The 18,924-nt window shown below is 40.9% G+C and overlaps 1 protein-coding gene across 1 annotated transcript in view; it reads right to left on the bottom strand.

Annotated features, from left to right (window-relative positions):
- The window catches only part of dusp3a (dual specificity phosphatase 3a), an 18,486-nt gene extending 7,593 nt beyond the window's left edge, over positions 1-10,893 (bottom strand). Inside the window, exons 1-2 of the mRNA XM_079261173.1 lie at positions 10,638-10,893; positions 271-356 (exon numbers count right to left, since the gene is read on the bottom strand). Coding sequence (XP_079117299.1) covers positions 271-356; positions 10,638-10,825 — 274 coding nt within the window. The 5' untranslated portion in view covers positions 10,826-10,893. The remainder of the gene's footprint in view (positions 1-270; positions 357-10,637) is intronic.
- Positions 10,894-18,924: the final 8,031 nt, after the last annotated feature.

Here is an 18,924-nt window from a genome sequence, read left to right as displayed (position 1 = left end):
GACACTGCATTGATTGCAAATAAAACGCCTCTTTGTTTATTAAGGATACAAGGGTTTATGAAGCGTTAAGTGTCACTAATTACACATAATTTCTTGTTTAAGCTACGGCTACAGAGTGAAACATCATATAACAGTTATTAGAAGATGAGGTTATCTGAAGAATCAAGGTGAATGTTTTTAGTTTTACACTTGCATTAAGAATCATAAATCTTCATAAATCCGCAAGGCGCCCATCCTGACAGCTGTGTTTTTAATGCTATATCTGCTCACGGTCGATATGAAGCCGGTGAAGCGAGGCTAGGTGACCCACAAGCAGCTCCCTGGAGAAAGTGGCAACAAAGCCCCCTCCACAAGAACTAATGAAAAAAATAAAGAAAAAGCAGAAATCCTGAGATGAAACGGCCCATCTGCCTGTGTGTCAAGCCGAAGGGCAGAATAGTGATGACGCAAAGCAAACACACCCTTAGTTTCATTCACAAAACTCCAGAGCTGAAGCGCATTAATATTTCAGTAAGTGTGTACGATGTGAGCACTTAAGATGCAAACGCAACTGGAAGCAGAACATGCATCTGTGTGCGCGTCTAAAGTGCAGTAAAGTGTCCGTATTTACAATTACTGTACTTCTACACAACACAATGCAGAGGCACAGTGGGTTCAGCTGGGTTCACATCCAATGGTTTCCTTCCTACTGTGTCCCAGCCTCCTCACCCTGGGATCTGCAGTCCCAACACATCCATTATTAAAGAGGAGCTTCACAAAGCGCCAGAGTGTTTCTCACTGCAAACAACCACACCTTAAGTCTGTCGCTGAGCAGCCCATGGAGGTTTCAGAGTGCTGACTACAAGCCATCTGAAAACAGAGCAAGTCTGCAAAGTGCAGTCATAATCCATTTATGAGCGTATTACCGACTAGTTGAATAAACCCAAGTGCTGTTCTGGTCAAAGTCTCATTAACGGAAGTAAAAAATAAAAAATAAAAGTGTTTGCACAAGGGCAGTGACAATATGGTTTTGTCCCGATTTGATTTAGATTTTTTCGGTGACAATTCAATTTAGATTGCGATTCTCACAATTCTTTGATGTTGCTGATTATTGTAAATTAAAAACAAATAAAAATTTCTTGATTTCAATGAGGAAAAAACAACACAGTCAGACCATAATTCTGCTGCTATGACGCCCAAAAAGACAAGTAAAAAGATCAATAAAAACAATAAAAATTCCAAAAACTTTATAGTGGATTGATTTTATTTGGGGGAAAAAAAGTTTTTAACAAAAAATAGATTTTAAAATTGTGAAGCAAAAAAGATTTTTGATTTTTCGATTCGATTTTCCCAGCCCTAGTTTGCACGAATAACGTAAATCATATCGACCCTTACAGTATCTGAATGAACTGCTGTTTTAGGTTCCAGTGTGGAACATGAAGCTAATCCCAGTAATACTGTTCCAGGTATATTATCCAGAATTAAATCAGAGTTAAAATCATGTACCTGCTTTTTTTTTTTTTTTTTATTGAACCAGCACCTTTGGGTGCTCTAACACTGGTGCCATTTGATCTGCTTCAAGCAAACCCCAGTTTACAGTTTGTCTGGAATAGTGTGAACACACACTCACACTCTGCTGTGGACAAAACAAGGACAAATTGGCCTTTTGGAAAACCAGAGGTCCCAGTTTGCTTGCAGTGTGAAAGCAAACGCACCATTCGGTGAATAAAAGAGAGGACACGACGTGACGCAACATGCTGGATAGCTCGCCGCCCCTCCTGCTGCTCAAACTGGACATGTTCTGGTGGAAACCGTATAAAGTTTGAAGACAAAGTAAAAACAGAAACCATAAAACTGTGAAAACCTGATGTTGTTTTCCTGAGGTGAGAAAGCTGTTTTGAGTTCAGGTCAATCGATGATCCAGGTTTTTGTCGTCTTCCTGATATTTTTCATGTTGGTCAGATCTCATTTTAGACCAGCAAACCAAAACAAAGGATGGTGCAAAATTTTCCAGCGTTCCCGCCAAATCGAACAAAGTCCCCACGACTATTGTTCTGCCCATGGGCTGTTCATTAATATAAAGAAACACGTGTTTTTTCAAGGAGTAATGCTTTATTTGATACTGTTGTGAACAAACTCGACTTTGTGCAAATATGGCGAGACTTTGTGCTACTTCCAGCGAGACTTTCCAGCGAGTTGATGCCGTTAAGTTAATACATGTCAAGCAGGTTAGAAACAATTTAGAGTTTTTCTCATTATTTTCCCAGAAATGTCCATAAGTGTATTGTTTGGTTTCACTTAGCTAACACATATGTTTGTCTTAGACACCAATGACTGAACTAGTTTATTATTTATTCTTGAATGTGTGCTAACAGCTAGAGAATGCTAAATGTAGCTTCCTGTTAGCCAGCTAATCCCAGTAGCAGTTGCTGGTCCAATGTTAAGTCTTGTTTTCCTGTTTGTTTTTGCAGTTTTACTTCGTCATTTCACTTGTCAAGACGCTGAAAAAAATGGAAATAAAGGAGCATGACACTCACCATCCTGGCTTGTGAGATACGAGTTTGGCTTGCTGTTTAATCTGTGTTCACGCCCTGTGCTAAACACACAGAAATAACAGTATAAAGCTCGTTTCATCCTCCACGAGATGCGAGAACTTTTTTCTTGTTCTTGAGGCCCGAGAAGAAAATGACCTCATTTTGTTCTCGCAGACGCGTTTGAAGAAAGTTCTCGACACACCGGGCTGGCAGAACTTTTTTCTTGTGGGGCTCCGAGAAGTATCGTGTGATTGGTCGGACATTTGAGGTGGGCGTGGTTAACACGGAGAAAGCATGAAGCGGAATTGCTGCTTCCGCATTTTTGCTGTTGCAGGTAAAACGGATTGTTTTGATAAAATAGCTGATCGAGGTGGTGAGAAAGTACCAACGTTTTTACATGTGGCATTAAAACACTCGGACCCAGCCGAGTGCACGACCTGCCGTGCCACGTGCACAACCCGCCCAGCAACGTGAACGACCCGCCCTGCCGCGTGAACGACCCGCCCTGCCGCGTGCACGACCCGCCCTGCCGCGTGCACGACCCGCCCTGCCGCGTGCACGACCCGCCCTGCCGCGTGAACGACCCGCCCTGCCGCGTGAACGACCCGCCCTGCCGCGTGCACGACCCGCCCTGCCGCGTGAACGACCCGCCCTGCCGCGTGCACGACCCGCCCTGCCGCGTGCACGACCCGCCCTGCCGCGTGAACGACCCGCCCTGCCGCGTGAACGACCCGCCCTGCCGCGTGCACGACCCGCCCTGCCGCGTGCACGACCCGCCCTGCCGCGTGAACGACCCGCCCTGCCGCGTGCACGACCCGCCCTGCCGCGTGCACGACCCGCCCTGCCGCGTGCACGACCCGCCCTGCCGCGTGAACGACCCGCCCTGCCGCGTGCACGACCCGCCCTGCCGCGTGAACGACCCGCCCTGCCGCGTGCACGACCCGCCCTGCCGCGTGCACGACCCGCCCTGCCGCGTGCACGACCCGCCCTGCCGCGTGCACGACCCGCCCTGCCGCGTGAACGACCCGCCCTGCCGCGTGAACGACCCGCCCTGCCGCGTGCACGACCCGCCCTGCCGCGTGCACGACCCGCCCTGCCGCGTGCACGACCCGCCCTGCCGCGTGCACGACCCGCCCTGCCGCGTGCACGACCTGCCCTGCAGCGGACGATGTTGCTCGTTGAATATGAAACTAGAAAAGCACTCGGAGAGCGGAAACCTCCACCAAGCACGATGTTAAAGAATCCTTTTAAAAAAATTCCTGGATCCAAACAGTGATCCGGATCACCACCAGAATTTAATCAGTTCTTCATTTTAACATTTCCAACAACTCATGAAATTTTTTCTTGCAGCCTTGAGAGCAAGAACTCAGTTCTTGCTTCTCGTGGAGGATGGAACAAGCTTAACTAGCCTGGCGTGAACCCACACTTTCATCCTCCCTGAATCTTTTTTTATGCTTCTCCAATAACCCAGGAGGGGCAAACTTGGTAGAATCCAGTTGGTTTAATTCTATCATTTCTAAGTACGATAGCAGCACGCATACTGGGTCTTTACTACATATAGCACATATTGTATGAGTTGTCTAAAATAATCTATATGTCAAATGACGGACACCAAAAGGCAATGAGGATCTGGTGGAACATGGTAGAGGCATTTACTTTGACACAAGACAGTTTTTGATCCACGTAGGTTTTTTTGTTTTTGTTTTTTTTTTTTAATTTTTGGTCCATAAAATAAAAGGAAGCCTGAGTGGAAGCATTGACATTTACATTCTTCATTATACTATTTGTCAGGGTTTGGACTCTTTGTGTGTCTTCATTTCAGGTTCCTGTTTTATTTTGTAGTTTTTCCTGTTTAGTTCTCCTGGTTCTTGTTTAGCTTTATTGATTTCCTGTTGATTTAGTTCACCTGTGCTCAGTTAGTTCATCTGTGTCACCTGTGCCTCGTTTGGTTCAGTGTATTTATAGTCCTCACTTGTTGGTTTTCTTTGCCGGATTATTTTGTTGTTTTTGTCACCAGAGTTCCTTGGGTTAAATAAATCTCCTTGAAATCTGCATCCCTGTGGATCTTCCCTGCATTAGGGTCCACATCCCCACCGCCCGACCTGACACTATCAAAATAACATGTAACCCATCATTGAAAGGGAACTAGTTTACTTTGGCTGAGCTACTAAACTTTCAGCAGGCAAACTGGTAAAAATGTCATGGCTGAAAATGCAGCGCGTTGAAGTCAGATTTTGACCGGAATGCTATGCTTGACTGGGCGCATCAGGTCCCATCTTCCAAGTTTCACCTGTTTTTGTTTGGTCATCATCTGATCAATCAAAATTCAGAAAGATCGATGTGACATTTTGTGAACTGATTCACATCATCTTCCAGACTAACATCATCTTTTATCTACAATTAATTGAAGATTCTTTAGCTCTTAATGAGTTGAAAATTAACAAATGACTGTGTGAATGACGGAATAAAATAAATATTTTTTAAAGAGGACTTAAACTCTTCTACAATCAAACTATAAATCAGAGCCTGATAACAAGGTAAATGGGACAAATTCATGGGAGACCTTAATGAGTATTTTCTGGGACAGTTTTCCTTTTAATTATGATCTGTAAATTAAGTCAGAATGAAGGACCGCCATACTTATTAGAGCAGCATTAACCTGTTCATTTGGTTTTATTTGACTTTGCAGCCAGCTGCTTGGTCTACGCTTTCTGGGTCTTACATGTAGGAAAGGTGGACATGGTACAGGCTTTAATAATCAATCAATACTGCCTCTTTCTGCTTGAAACATCTCACATTCCACTCTGCTTTCCATCTGTTATGACAGATCGTAAAATGAATAAAACAGTTCAGCAAATATAGAAAACATTCGTCTTTATAATCAGTGGATTTCTTCATCCGGGATCAAACCTTCTTAGCGAGACGCTAAACATGATGGTAAACCTGGGAGACCATCAGAGTCTCTCAACCTTTCCAACCTGCAGCTTTGTCTGATGAGGCTGGACTGAGCGCAGGATGCCAACTCTTCGTCTGAAGGCAAACAAGCTCATTCAGATTGATTTTGTAGTAGCGCCGAGCTACAGGAATACGCTTGTACTGTGTGTGCTGCTCCACTACCTTGCTGGCAGGAAGCAGAACAAAATGGACTGCAGCAGTGCTAACCAGCTTCTCAGGGTCATCCCTGGATCCCTTCTCTGCCACATAAACATGCTAATCATATTAGGAGTTGTTCCGTAAAATATCCCAATAAAAACTAAAAGCCATGAAAATGTATTTGGCTGTTATGTTTCGCTCAACTTTTCATCTCTATTTAGTATTTTGACAAACCTGACTCCTGAAACCATTAAATGGTCAGATGTTTTGAACCCACAATTTGTGTTTTGGAACTATGAAAGACCACATCAGGACCAGATGGAGCTACACAGCAATGCATCAAACGTATGTGATGCCAAATATCCATTGAAATGTGGAAATGTTTTTTGAGATGACTACCAGCACAAGGGTCAGAGTAGGGCTGGGCGATATGGCCAAAAAGAGTAGGGCTGGGCGATATGGCCAAAAAATAAAATCTCCGATTTTTTTTAAACCAAATCCGATTTTAATCTATTTTTTTCCCCCTTACTGTAAAAAGAAAAAAAAAGACAAATATCAAGAATTATTCTTTTTAAAAAATGCTTTTATTGCAGTCAGCCTAGAAGTTTACCCGAATTTAAAGTGCAACTAAACAAGCTGTTAAACAAGAATATAAAAAGAGATGCAGGCGCTGCCTCTGTAAACATTATAAGAAACAACATGTTTGCATTTAGTGCGTTTCCACCATAGACTGTATATAAAGAAATGGTCAGAGCCTCTGTAACGTCACCCACAGGTTTCTGAAGAGCTGAATTGAAGCTCAGTGGGCGGTTCCTACCGAGCTCACCCGGAAAATACAAATATGGGCAAAGAGGTGGAGCTGAGAGGGGAGCCCTGAGTGTCATGGCGGATGATTGACATCGAGCGAACTCTGAGCTTTCTGTAGCTAAAAGCTAACCCCGAGATAACGGGAGCTAACCAGCTAACGGAGGTAAGTGAGCTAAAGCTAAGTCACATTGTTAACCGGCTAAAAACCGTGGTTGTTCTACGTTATTCTTATTTGAAGCCAGAGATTGGTACCTGTCAATCAAAAGGACACGCCCCTAATTTTGCGGAACTTCGAGATTAAATTACTTTAAAACGGGCAAGTTAGAAAAAAAATTCACTCCCCCTCACAGTTGTCATGAAGGTAAACCTGACCTATTAAAGCTAAAATGGATTTTTGAACCAGGCTGTAAACATGTTTATTTCTGCCGTGAAGTTGGTCTTTTTAACATGGGAGTCTATGGGGATTTGCTCTGTTTTGCAGCCCCTAGTGGATGAAGGGGGAACTGCAGTTTTATGCACTTCCACATAGGCTTCACTTTTAACCGCCGGAGGTTGCCACTTGGTTTCCACTGTGGGATAGTTTTTAAGTTTTGATCATAAATTTAAGAATAGGCCTCACTTCACTGGTGTAACTTTATTCTGTAATAAAAACTAATTGATAAACAAATAAAAATGTCTCCCCTTGGAAGAAAATTAGTGACTCTTTTTAGAGTATTTTGACATTAATTAACCAAAATAATTTCCCACATTGACAATGAGGTAATAAAAATGAATGTTTCTTAACATGCGTTTAGAGAAAATTGACCTCTGATACAAAATACTATTTTTTAAAAATCCCTGAATGTTGATTAAAGCTATTTTTCTAACATACATGTATTATTACATTCTTGTTGTTTTTGTTTAATTTACACATTTTTGGCAAGAAAGACGAGCCTATCAGCTGCATCTGGCTTCAGACCCCTGTGGATGTGACAATGCCCCCTCCCACACTGAAAACCCTGCGTTTCCATGACACCTTATTACTGCGCAAAAACTAAATATTGCCATAAAACTCACTGCTATAAAATTTTTTACGATCTCAAGAGGTGGTTTTTCAGACATTTCAATATAGAAATATATTGCAAAAGTGTAATAGAAACACTTTTTTGCGTTTACGTGTCCCCAGACGTGACGTGGGAGTCGTGACCAGTTAATTCCCGGTAAAGATGGCGCAGTGTGGAATAAACAGCAGAAAATTTCAGAGTTTTAGAAAAGAAAGTGAGGGAGAAAAGCTTTGAAAATCCGAAGCCAATTTTCCATAGCAAGTAGAAAACCCTAAAATAACGCTACGTGCCCACTTTGCATTAACCGCAATTACAAAATGTGATGCTAATGTGCTAAACACCGTTCAATGGAAACACCCGCAAATCACAACTGTTGTTTGTCAAAATGTACAAATATCGTTTTTATTTTGCAGAAAAAAAAGTAATGGAAACACAGAGGGGCACTTGTTGTACGCTGCGAGCTGCCATGTTGTTGTGTTTATGCGTTTCTGTGGAAACCAGCGGGAGTGCGCTCACGTCACTATAAGGTACGGAAGCCCAAAAGGTGCTGGCGAGACAGTTTAACCTGTCTGTCCAGTAAGTAGTTTAAAAAGTTATGTTTTTGCCAACATATGTTCATGTTTTAATTTGACTACAAACAAACCAAAAGTAAGAAATCTACAAAAAACAAACAAACAACAACAAAACAAAGTAACTCTACTAAAGTGTGTCTTTTGAGTCACTTTGCCGGTCCAAAGTAAAGAAAGTAGCTATTGGCTGTTCTAAAAGTCGCTAGAAGTCGCTGAATGACATCATTGCCTAATTTGTATAATTGGCCATATACATGTAATGTAATGGACGTTGTAGGAGAGAGGAATATTGTGGGAGAAACAAAAGATGAGTCAAAACCACCCTAAATATGTTTAGTACGATGAATAAACTCTTTTCTGTTGGGGTTTTAAAAAAAAAAAAAAAAAAAAAAAAATTTTTTATTTTGCCATTGAAATAGACTATCACTTTAAAAAAAAAAAAAAAAAAGTAGATTTTGAATACCTTTAGACCCACATTGCATAAATCACTTTTGTCCTCCATTATTAAATGTCAGAATATCAAATTTAACCAAAGGACAGCTGTGTGAAATTTCTAGCTTCATGTCCAACCCTCCTGTTGTTTATATTTTAAGAAACATACCGACCTCTCATCACCTTATGCACAGAAAAAATACTGTTCAAAAATGTTATTATGAAAATTATTCAAAGGTTGTGTGTGTAAGAGAAGACAAGAAAGACATTCATTGTTTTTATATTCAGTGTCAGCTGTTGCAAAGTTGACGTGCCGGTAAAACGTGCAATAAATATTTATATTGGGAAAAAAAAAATCGCGAAAAATCTGCCCTTCTGCAGAGACTGGGTGCCTGGGAGTGCTTTATGATGGGGAGAGGCTCCCGCTGCTCATTCATGACAGTCACTAATAAACAATATGTGCCTTCAAGTCAGTCGCCAAAACACCAGAAATGTCTCCAATAACTCCAGTAAAAGTTGCTAAATTTGTCACTAGTCGCTTTTACAAAAAGAAAAAAACAAAGTCGCCAAGGGGGTTTGGAAAGTCGCAGGATTTAGCGAGAAAGTCTTTTCCTACCAGCCAGCATCTGCGTCCCGTGGTATAAGGATCTGCTGTTGTCATTTGTTGAGGGAGAAATTGGGAGCGCTTGTTTTGATGCTGGTGATGTCCCAGTTTGAAATGCAGTACATTTGTGGTCTTTTTTTTTTTTTTTTTTTTTTTTTTTTTTTTTAAATTGTCGTCATTTGAAAATGAGATCGTATACAAGTATGAATCAAGATTGTGATTCTTTAACGATTAATTGTGCAGCTCTAACTTTCGTCTTTAAACAATAACAAATACTGTCAAGTAAATAAAACTCGTGAAATGGTTACTGGGCTTTTATTTTGAAAACAGACTTGATCAGAAAATGTCCACATTCAAAACTATTGTTTCATTAAACTGCACGTTCTAATGTTGCAGCCAATTGTGTTACTTTCTTTTACAGCATACGTGCAATTAAAGTTCTCCTTTTCAATAAAAAACTGAAGGCTGAATTGAATTAATATTTGTACAAGTTTGAGTGAATTATTTTTATTTTTCTCTTGGAAGATTTGTTCCTTATATTATGTGTGTGCAGATACTGAACATTACAATAGTGGTGTATATTTTAATTTGGGCTATATTTTTATTTATTTAATCTTTCATTGGAGAATTTACTGGAAATGCTTTCTTTATTGTTTTAATCTCTAATGTCAAACACGTTCCTGTTTACACCATTGTTAAGCTGTTGTGTATTGCATTTGTTCCCTAGTGCCAAAAAAGAACCAAACTGTGATTACATTCCTGATTATTCACTCAAGCAAATCAATCGATCTGTTTGCGCATTGCTTGTCATATCATCAAATGTCTTGCTTTGTCTAAGTCAGCAGAAAAGCAGCAAGAAATGGAAATAACTTTTACAGGGAACGTTACAAAACACATCATGTTACATCAAATCCTGGGATAAAAAGTAATTCCCTAAAGCCATTCTAAATATCAACCACAAGAGGTATCTCATACCTGATGTGGAAAAGATCCAAGGTGAAAAGTATTGATTATAAATCTAAAAAGTCAGAAAGGTTTGCATGGCTTTGCAAAGACCAACTTCTCTGCATGAACTCCATATCTGCTGGCAGTCACTCCCTGCAACATGCACATCTTCTTATTTAGCATGTTCTGTATGACAAGCTGGGGGGAAGGCGCTTTGGATGACGAGGCTGCGGTGTCCCTGCATCCCGGCTGGAGGGAAAAGGGGAGCGGCTGGATGGAGACGTGATTACACGGCTGTGACACCGACAGTGGAGAGATTCATTGACTAAAATCACGTTATTCTGCGTCGTCATTCGCGTCTTTTCGGTGATTTTCACATCTATAAAAAGCTAAATATTATTCATATCAGTGTGATGATAAGGCTGGGGTTGTGTCTCGGTGTTACACAACCTCCACCTGCCGCTTATTTCGAGGACAGCCGGTTGTTTGTTGACAACAACAGGCTTGTTCTCTGATGTCAGCGGAGGCATCAAAACAACAAGCCCGCCCTGTAGACACGGTTGTCCCCGTCACGGACACGCGAGACAGGCGTCCTGCTTCAGATCTGCAGACAAAACGGGAGATGACTCACGCGTTCCCGATGTAGATTCTGGGGAAGACCTCGTTGAAGTGTTGGGTGGGAAGGTTGTAGAAGCCGCTGCCGTCCGACAGGAGCTCGTTGAGCTGCTGGACGGTCACCTCGCTGCTTTGAACCGGGGCGTCAGCCGGTGGCGGCGGCTGCTGCTGCTGCTGTTTCGTGGGACTCAGGTGTTTCTTCATGGCTCTTCTTCACACAAACTAATGTTGGATTCCTAAAAGCGACAGTCTAGTGAGCCCTCTCTGACTGTTCAACAGCATTTTCCCCCCACAGGCCGGGCACGTAAAAGTCGTGCGCGCCTTCCAGTCTGCAAAGGTGTCTGAGGAGGCGGTGCCTCAAAGTTCATCCTAACCACAGAACTAAAGCACTTCTGGTCACATTTCCAAAGTAAAAGGTCTGCCGGCACATCACTTTTTTTATTTAAATGTCCATACTTTTTCAGGGTTAGCACTGTGGCATCACAGCAAGAAGGTTTCTGGTTGGGGCAAGGTTTGGCCAGTGGCCTTTCTGTGTGGAGTTTGCACGTTCTCCCTGTGTATATGTGGCTTCCTCCCACCATCCAAAGACATGCATGTTAGGTTCACTGGTTACTCTAAATTGTCCCTAGGAGTGAGTGTGTGAGTGAGTGGTTGTCTCTGTGCGGTCCTGCGATGGACTGGCGCTGTCCAGGGTGCACCCTGCCTTTTGCCCAGAGACTGCTGGGATAGGCTCCAGCTTCCCAGCGACCCTGAACTGGATTGAGCGGTTAGGATAATGAATGAATGAATGCACTTTTTCAGTTTATTTGTCATCACTTCTTATAGATTGTTTTAGAAAAGTACTGCCATCCTATGTCTTTCTGTTTTGTTTTACCTCATAGGTTTTTATTTCAATTCTTTAGTTTTGCTCTGTTTAATTTCCCCGTGGCCCCTGACAAGTTTCTTATCTAAAGTTCTGGATCACGTTCTTTAATCACAACTGTATGTTAACGATCATGTTTAACATTTTTCCTCATTTTGGTTCCCCTTTTAATGTGTAACAATATTCTCTTTGCTTGTAAACTTCCATTTCTGTCCTATTTTACCCGATACATACATACTGTACTACCACTAAACACAGGCGCCATATGGGGGGAGGGTTACACTGCAAAAACTGAAATCAAATCTAAGTAAGATTAAAAACCTTAAATTGAGTACATATATGCTTATTTTTTGAAAGGTAAGAAGATTCTTCGTTTTTATGCCAGAGAATTCCTCTTGTTTAAAGAGTATTTTTTAAAGAGTATGTTTTGGGAATCTAGACAAGCCAAATTTTCTTGTTCTGTTGGCAGATCATTTATCTTATTTTAAGCAACATTTACCTAATTTTTGTATATTTATTCTTATTTTTTAAGGCTGAGTTTTTGCAGTGTAGGAAGATTCTAAGGACCCCATGACTTGATAGGAGCCCAGAAAGATTGACAGACTATATAAGAAAATCATTAAACCTTCATTAAAAACAGTAAAAAAATTTAAAGGTTGTAATAAAATATAGCAGTAATATAAACTGATAAACCATTGTCAATAACCTAGTTAGATGTATGCACTGTGATTTAACCCTTTATAGGGCACTCAAAGAAATACCTTTAAATTAGAAATTTTAACCTAAAATTGTCCTTCTCATATGAACCAAGACCTCCATTCTGTTGTGACATTAACAAAAAATAGTTTCATGCTGAATATGAAAGGAAACAAAGTGATCAAAAATAGTCACTTGCCCCATAAAAGGTTACAGCTATTCTTCCTGGGGTCCGGCACAATTATATCAAAAAATAAAAACTTGTAAAAAGTTTTGCAGCACATCAGCATTTTAGTTCAATCCTGGAATACAAGTTATTTAAATATTCAAATCCATCTCTTTACATCCATTTTTACACATTAAAATGCATGCATGTCATATCCATTCATGTTACATCGTATCATATAAACTATTCATTCACAAAAATATGCTTACTCATAATTGGATATCAACATATATTTGATTATCTATAATACAAATCTTCCTCTATCCATATTATCAATTTGTTTACTCTATTACACATACATTTGTATTTATTGTACTTTTATCACCAAACCCTTATAATTATGATTTATATAGATACCTGTACTTTTGAAAAATAGTCTTAATAATATTTTTAAAATTTTTAGGTCAGTGGTTAATTTAATGTTCTTCGGTAGTGAATTCCATATTTTATGCCTCCATACACAACAGTGGTGGGCATCAGTGGAAAAGGAGGAGAACGCTGCCTTTTAACAGGAAAGAAAACTTCCAGCAGAACCAGGTTGATGATGGTTTGTCAGTTCACTTTTATTGGTTCAGGTTGGTGAGCACAGAAACACCTAACCAATGTAAGCGTTTAATTACTTTTATTTTGAAGTTATTCTTTGGTTTCCGGCGTGGCTTTGAGGGTTTGATGCTGACTTTATGGGTTTTCCTCCTTCATTACGTTTCATGGACACACCCCACCGACAGACAGACACTCTGGAGAGACCATGATGGACCTGAGAAAGACAGCGGAGACACACAGCAAGGCTGGACATCGTGATGCCTTCACGTGCTGCTGCCAAAATAAGGCTTTAGGTCCGTTTTTATGCACCTTACATACACAGGGGTCCTTGCTCTGCAGATCATCTGCATATGTGGATGATTTAAGGAAGAATTATAGTCTTAAGTCCCAAAACAAGCAGCAAGATTTCCACACTTTTCTGTGAGACGCCCTGAACACTGAAGTTATAATAAGCAGCATCATTATTTCATTTAAAATGGGACAATAACAATGCAATGATCAACTGTTAAAAATGCAGCACACACAGACGTGGTGTGATCGACATAGCAGATGTTTTGAAGGGAATAAGTGAACATGAAGAAATGTTTCAGTTTCATCAGTTTTATCCAGTCTTTTGCCATTTCAAAGTGAATGGAAAAAAATATACGTAAAAATGACAAAGCTATAATCTAAGGCCGAGATGTACAAACTGAAGCATAAAGTCTGGTCCAAGAAGTTCCTTAAGATACTTTTTGTCTGAAGGTTTAGAATCACATGAATTTAGAGTGACAGAATTCCTCACAATTAGATTTACCCAACCTGGATTATACATAAAAATGCTGAAATGTTAAAGTTTTTCCAGATTTTATTCTGCAAATCCTGATATGGATTAAGCAGGAGAAAAGAAGCAACCACTCCAGTTAACTTTACATTGTAATATTATATTGTTTTGATGCAGGATTAGATGGGTACAGTAGTTTATGACAATCTTATGCTGTCCTTAATGAGCTTTTATGATGTGCACAGTATGTACATGTCAGCAGTAATGATTTGATGTCTGAAACTGTGCTCTGAGACCAAATTTATGTGCAAGTCTGGCGTTTTTGCATTATTTGCAAACTGTGAATCCAAAACAAACAGACTTTCATTCAGATGAAATCTTAGATTATACATAAAAAACATTTTGGTTCCATGACAACGATCTGTTTATAACAGCCACGAGATGGAGCCATTTCTCTCCCAAATTCACACATAAACACACATAAACCTGTATTTTAAGCAGCACAGCAGTGGATTATTTATCTATAACTAAAACTTAACATGGTAAAACTTGTTAAATAACCATTAATGTGTTTGAATTCAGACTCTTCCTCTGTGTAACTTCTTGGTGGCATGAGAGGCTGATAAATAGGTTAAAAACAAAAACAACATGTCATCAGTTGTGGCCTTCAACATTGATCTCATCCAGGTGAAACAACTGGAGAGGTAATGCTTCCATCTTTATTTATTCTGTTCCTCCATCTTTCACTAAGCTAGTTTCCCATCAGTGGTTCCAGCCCGGTGTGTAACTTCATCGCTGTGTCACTGCAGCTGTGTTGGCAGAGCTTGTGAATTTACTTTGCGGTTTGTCTCCAGATGTGCTCAGCTGCTTGCTGCAGAGCTGGGTCAGGTTTGCCGCTGCTCACCTGCAAATCCCACAGAGACACCCTGCTGCTTTGATTTAACTTTACTCAGATGCTCTTGACCCACTTCACTTACATCCCCATGCCAGTCATCACTTTTGTGTTTCCATGGCAATGCAAGGAGGTGCAGTGCGATGCCATGGCAACAACAGACCTTGTGGAACTAAATTGAAACTCCCTGTTGTGCACACACCTATATGCATGCATGTGTGCATGACAGTTCTGCAATAAACATTCTTCAGCACCAAGAATCCAGTTAGTGTTTGAGTGCCTTTCTGAGGCTTCGCTACACTTCTCCCCCAAGCAGCAACTGTTCATTACAGCTGAACACAAACAGCAGCAGGCCTGTTATTAGACATGAGGGAGGCGTATTCTTCAGAAACCAAAAGTGTTAGAAACTCTGGTCTAATGCTGCACGTCAAAGGTACATTATCAGGCAAATATGGACTCACCATCAGATATCTACACAAGTCTAAATATGCAAATGAGCCTGTAGAGAGAGCTGTTGCAGCTGACTGATGGACAGGAAACTGGGTGCCAAAAAGAGAGCTGTCAGTGGAAACAGTACAAAGGATTATAAAACTCCCCCAACAAGGTAATTCAGCTCACTTTGGCAAAAGATGTTGGTTGTTCCCAGTTAGCACGGACAGACAAATGAGAATGTTTGTAAGCAGGAAACATAGATGGAGACCAAGGATGGGAAATTTAAAGCAGTAAACCATGAGTGTAAAAAATAAACGAGATGGGCGTAAACCAGACTGAACTGTAAGAAACCAGCTGAAGAAAGTGGGATTAATGTCCCAAAAAGCCACTATTAACACTTAAATAAGTGAATAAGTGCAATTGTGCACGTTGATCTGTCTTTCCTGTCATCTCCACCCCAACCAGTCGAGGCAGATGGCTGCCCTCCCTGAGCCGGGTTCTGCCGGAGGTTTTCTTCCTGTTAAAGGAGAGTTTTTTTCCTTCCCACTGTCGCCGCGTGCAGCTCAGGATGGGGGATTGGATCCAAGTCATGACTTGATGCAATCAGTTGGTTTCTATTATAGGATATGTATTAATTGGCTCGAAATGATGTGTATGTTGATTTGTGTATGTAAAGTGCCCTGTGACAACATTGTTGTGAAGTGGCGCTGTACAAATAAAGTTGAATTGAATTAAACAGAAATAAACAAGGCGAATGAGGATGATACTTTTATTTCAAACAAGTAGTTTCAATCATGAATCAAATATACGAGCACGAGAACAAGAGCAAATACAGGATCAAAAGGAAAAGCAAAGGAGTACAAAACTCAGGTACCACCGCTTTTTCTAAGTTTTATTGCCACATTCAATATAAATCAAAGTACATAACTATGATTGTTAATGTAAATATATGTACATGAAAGGCTATAAACATCCCAACTACACATATTCGCTTTGTCACTCATATACAAGATATGTATGAGTACATAAGCAAGCCACACAGATGCCCTCTACACCACAACTACACATACGTCTGACACATGGATCTTTGGATAAAAGTTATATTTGTATTTTTTTTATGCTTTTACATGTAAAAACATCGTACTTAAATCCTTTAAAGTAATTCCATAACTTTATCGAGAGGTTGTGTTCCACAGTGTCACGAGAACCGAACTGTGTGGTTTCCCTCCAGAGTATCCGCAAGGTGAGGGATGCTTCCTTTAAAAAGGTACAGTATGTAGGAGTTACTGACCTCTAGTGGTAAAGGTGGGGATATCAATGGCTTCAAATGCCAAGCCCAGTTGTGAGTAGACAGTGGCTGTGAGGGGCCAAAACTCTTCCAGCCGTAAACATGTTCTTATCTACAAGTGGATCGGCTGGTTTCAGGTGCAGCGACAACTGCGCTAGGCGTAACTGCTTCAACATTGTTCCATCTTCTTTTTGTACCCTTTAAGTCGTTATTTATCCCAAAATGTGCCCAAACATCTGCCAAACAAAGCTGACTCTACAGTTTTAAAGCTAAGAAGATTTTCGCTTCACACACAGTTCGTCCATTCAGAAACACCGTAGTAAGAATTGTGGCACAGATATGACAGCTGCCATGTACTGCAAGTACATGTAAATGACTCATTCTAAGGCAGAGGTTCTCAAACTGGAGGTCAGGACCCCTATGGGGGTCGCAGGATCAGGTCAGAGGGTTGTGACATAAGATGCGGCCAACATTTATAGGGCTTGGGAACGGAGATGATGACAGAATGCTATCTGGGACATAAATAGTAAAGCGGCACCATTTTCTGAGGCCATTCCTGAGGAATTACATGATCATTGATAGAAGAATAGATTAGATCAGAAATGTTTAAAGTCCGAAATGTAAAAAATGTTCAGTACAGGGACAAACTTCTTCCAAAAGCAAGACATTATATTGAAAAAATTCCAACAATTGGAGATGACGACCCCTATGAAATCTCAACAAAAGCGTGGAACCGGGACTCCAACGCCTTATATCCTCTCACATTTCCTAATATCTTTGCATATCTTGTCTGTGGCGTGAGTGCTTATACTGAGATGCAGTTTCTAAACTAAAAATCTCTTGAAGTTTATGTGCAGTTCACAAACGGCTGGGTCCATGACTTGGAAGTGTGCAAACAGAGGGGCTCCGAAAACATCATCGTTCGTACCAAGGATTGGATATGTTTACCAACATATTGTGAAACACATATTTAGCCTAAATGAACGAATGAATAAAATAGTCATGAAAAAATAATAACAAATTTCACGTTTTTCCCGGACCATAGGGCGCACTTAAAATCCGTACATGTTCTCAACAATCAACAGTGCGGCTTTTGATCCGGTGTGCCTTGTGTATGAAGCCATCAGGAGCCTGGCGGAGAAAGTTTATGTTCGTCTCAATCTATTTTTCATGCTGAAGAACTGCTGTCAACCAAAAGCTAAAGCACCTTTCTTTTATTCACCGATTGAAAGCCAGCTGGTCTGAACCAGTCAATTTATATGTTGCTACGGCACCAATATATATATATATATATATAAAAAAAATTTCATAATCTCTGTTTATGGGTCCCCACGGGTTATGCACTCACAGCAGTTGAACGAGCGAGCCTCCTCTCAAGCCCTGGGGGATTGTGAGCAGTGCGGGGGAAGTGGAAAGTGGCCGTAGCAGAGACCTGTACGCATGTAAGTGTGCTCCTATTTAAATTGGAGGTAACTGTCCGCATCCGTGGAACGACGACTGTGAGCCAGCATACTGGGTTTTGCCCAGCAACTTAAAGATTCAACCAGAAGTGGGATACAATATAGACTACACCTCTTCATGTGCACAGAGGAAGATGTTGGACAGAAAAATAGATGACCCATCCACAACATCAGGCATGAGACGAGCACAAATTGATTCAGTTTATGCATTATTTTCAAACCCAAGCCCTTTATTTTTCAATGTCTATTAAGTTCAGTTTTGTTATATCATAATGTCTTTGAATTAGCTATGTATAAAGCAAGTCTTTTTTCTTCTTTGAAATCATAGACTGTATATAAAGAGATGGGCGGAGCCTCCGTAACGTCACCTGCTGGTTTCTGAAGAGCTGAATTGAAGCTTGGTGGGCGGTTCCTACCATCGCCATCTTGGCATGCGTGTCGTCTCACCCGGAAAATACAAATATGGGCAAAGAGGTGGAGCTGAGAGGGGGGCTGTGAGCGTCATGGTGGATGATTGACATCGAGCGAACTCTGAACTTTCTGTTGCTAAGCGCTAACCCGGAGATAACAGGAGCTAACCAGCTAAGCGGGCTAAAGCAAAGTCACGTTGTTAACCAGCTAAAAACCGTGGTTGTTCTACGTTCTTCTGACTAGAAGCGGGAGATCAGGTACCTGTCAATCAAAAGGACACGCCCCTAAATATGCCGGATTTGGAGATTAAATTACTTTTAAATGGGAGAGTTAGAAAAATATTCACTCCCCCCACAGTTGTCATGAAGGTAAACCTGACCTATTAAACCTAAAATGGATTTTTGAACCAGGCTGTAAACATGTTTATTTCTGCTGTAAACAGGTTTATTCCTGCTGTGAAGTTGGCCTTTTTAACATGGGAGTCTATGGGGATTTGCTCTGTTTTGCAGCCCCTAGTGGATGAAGGAGGAACTGCAGTTTTATGCACTTCCACATAGGCTTCACTTTTAACCGCCGCTTTCATATACGGTCTATGTTTGAAGTAAAAAAAAAAAGCTAGTTTAGCACCTAACTTAGCCTCTTCTTACTAGCACCGTTTATTCCATATGCTATATTGTCATTTTTACGTACTACTTCGCCTGGTGGTGGTTTGTGGAAGCAGCAGTTCTATGGT

Source organism: Telmatherina bonti, assembly GCF_933228915.1.
Source record: "Telmatherina bonti genome assembly, chromosome: 21".
Taxonomy (NCBI): Eukaryota; Metazoa; Chordata; class Actinopteri; order Atheriniformes; family Telmatherinidae; genus Telmatherina; species Telmatherina bonti.
The sequence above is the reverse complement of the archived record's forward strand: the minus strand, read 5'-3'. Positions and strand labels throughout refer to the sequence as shown.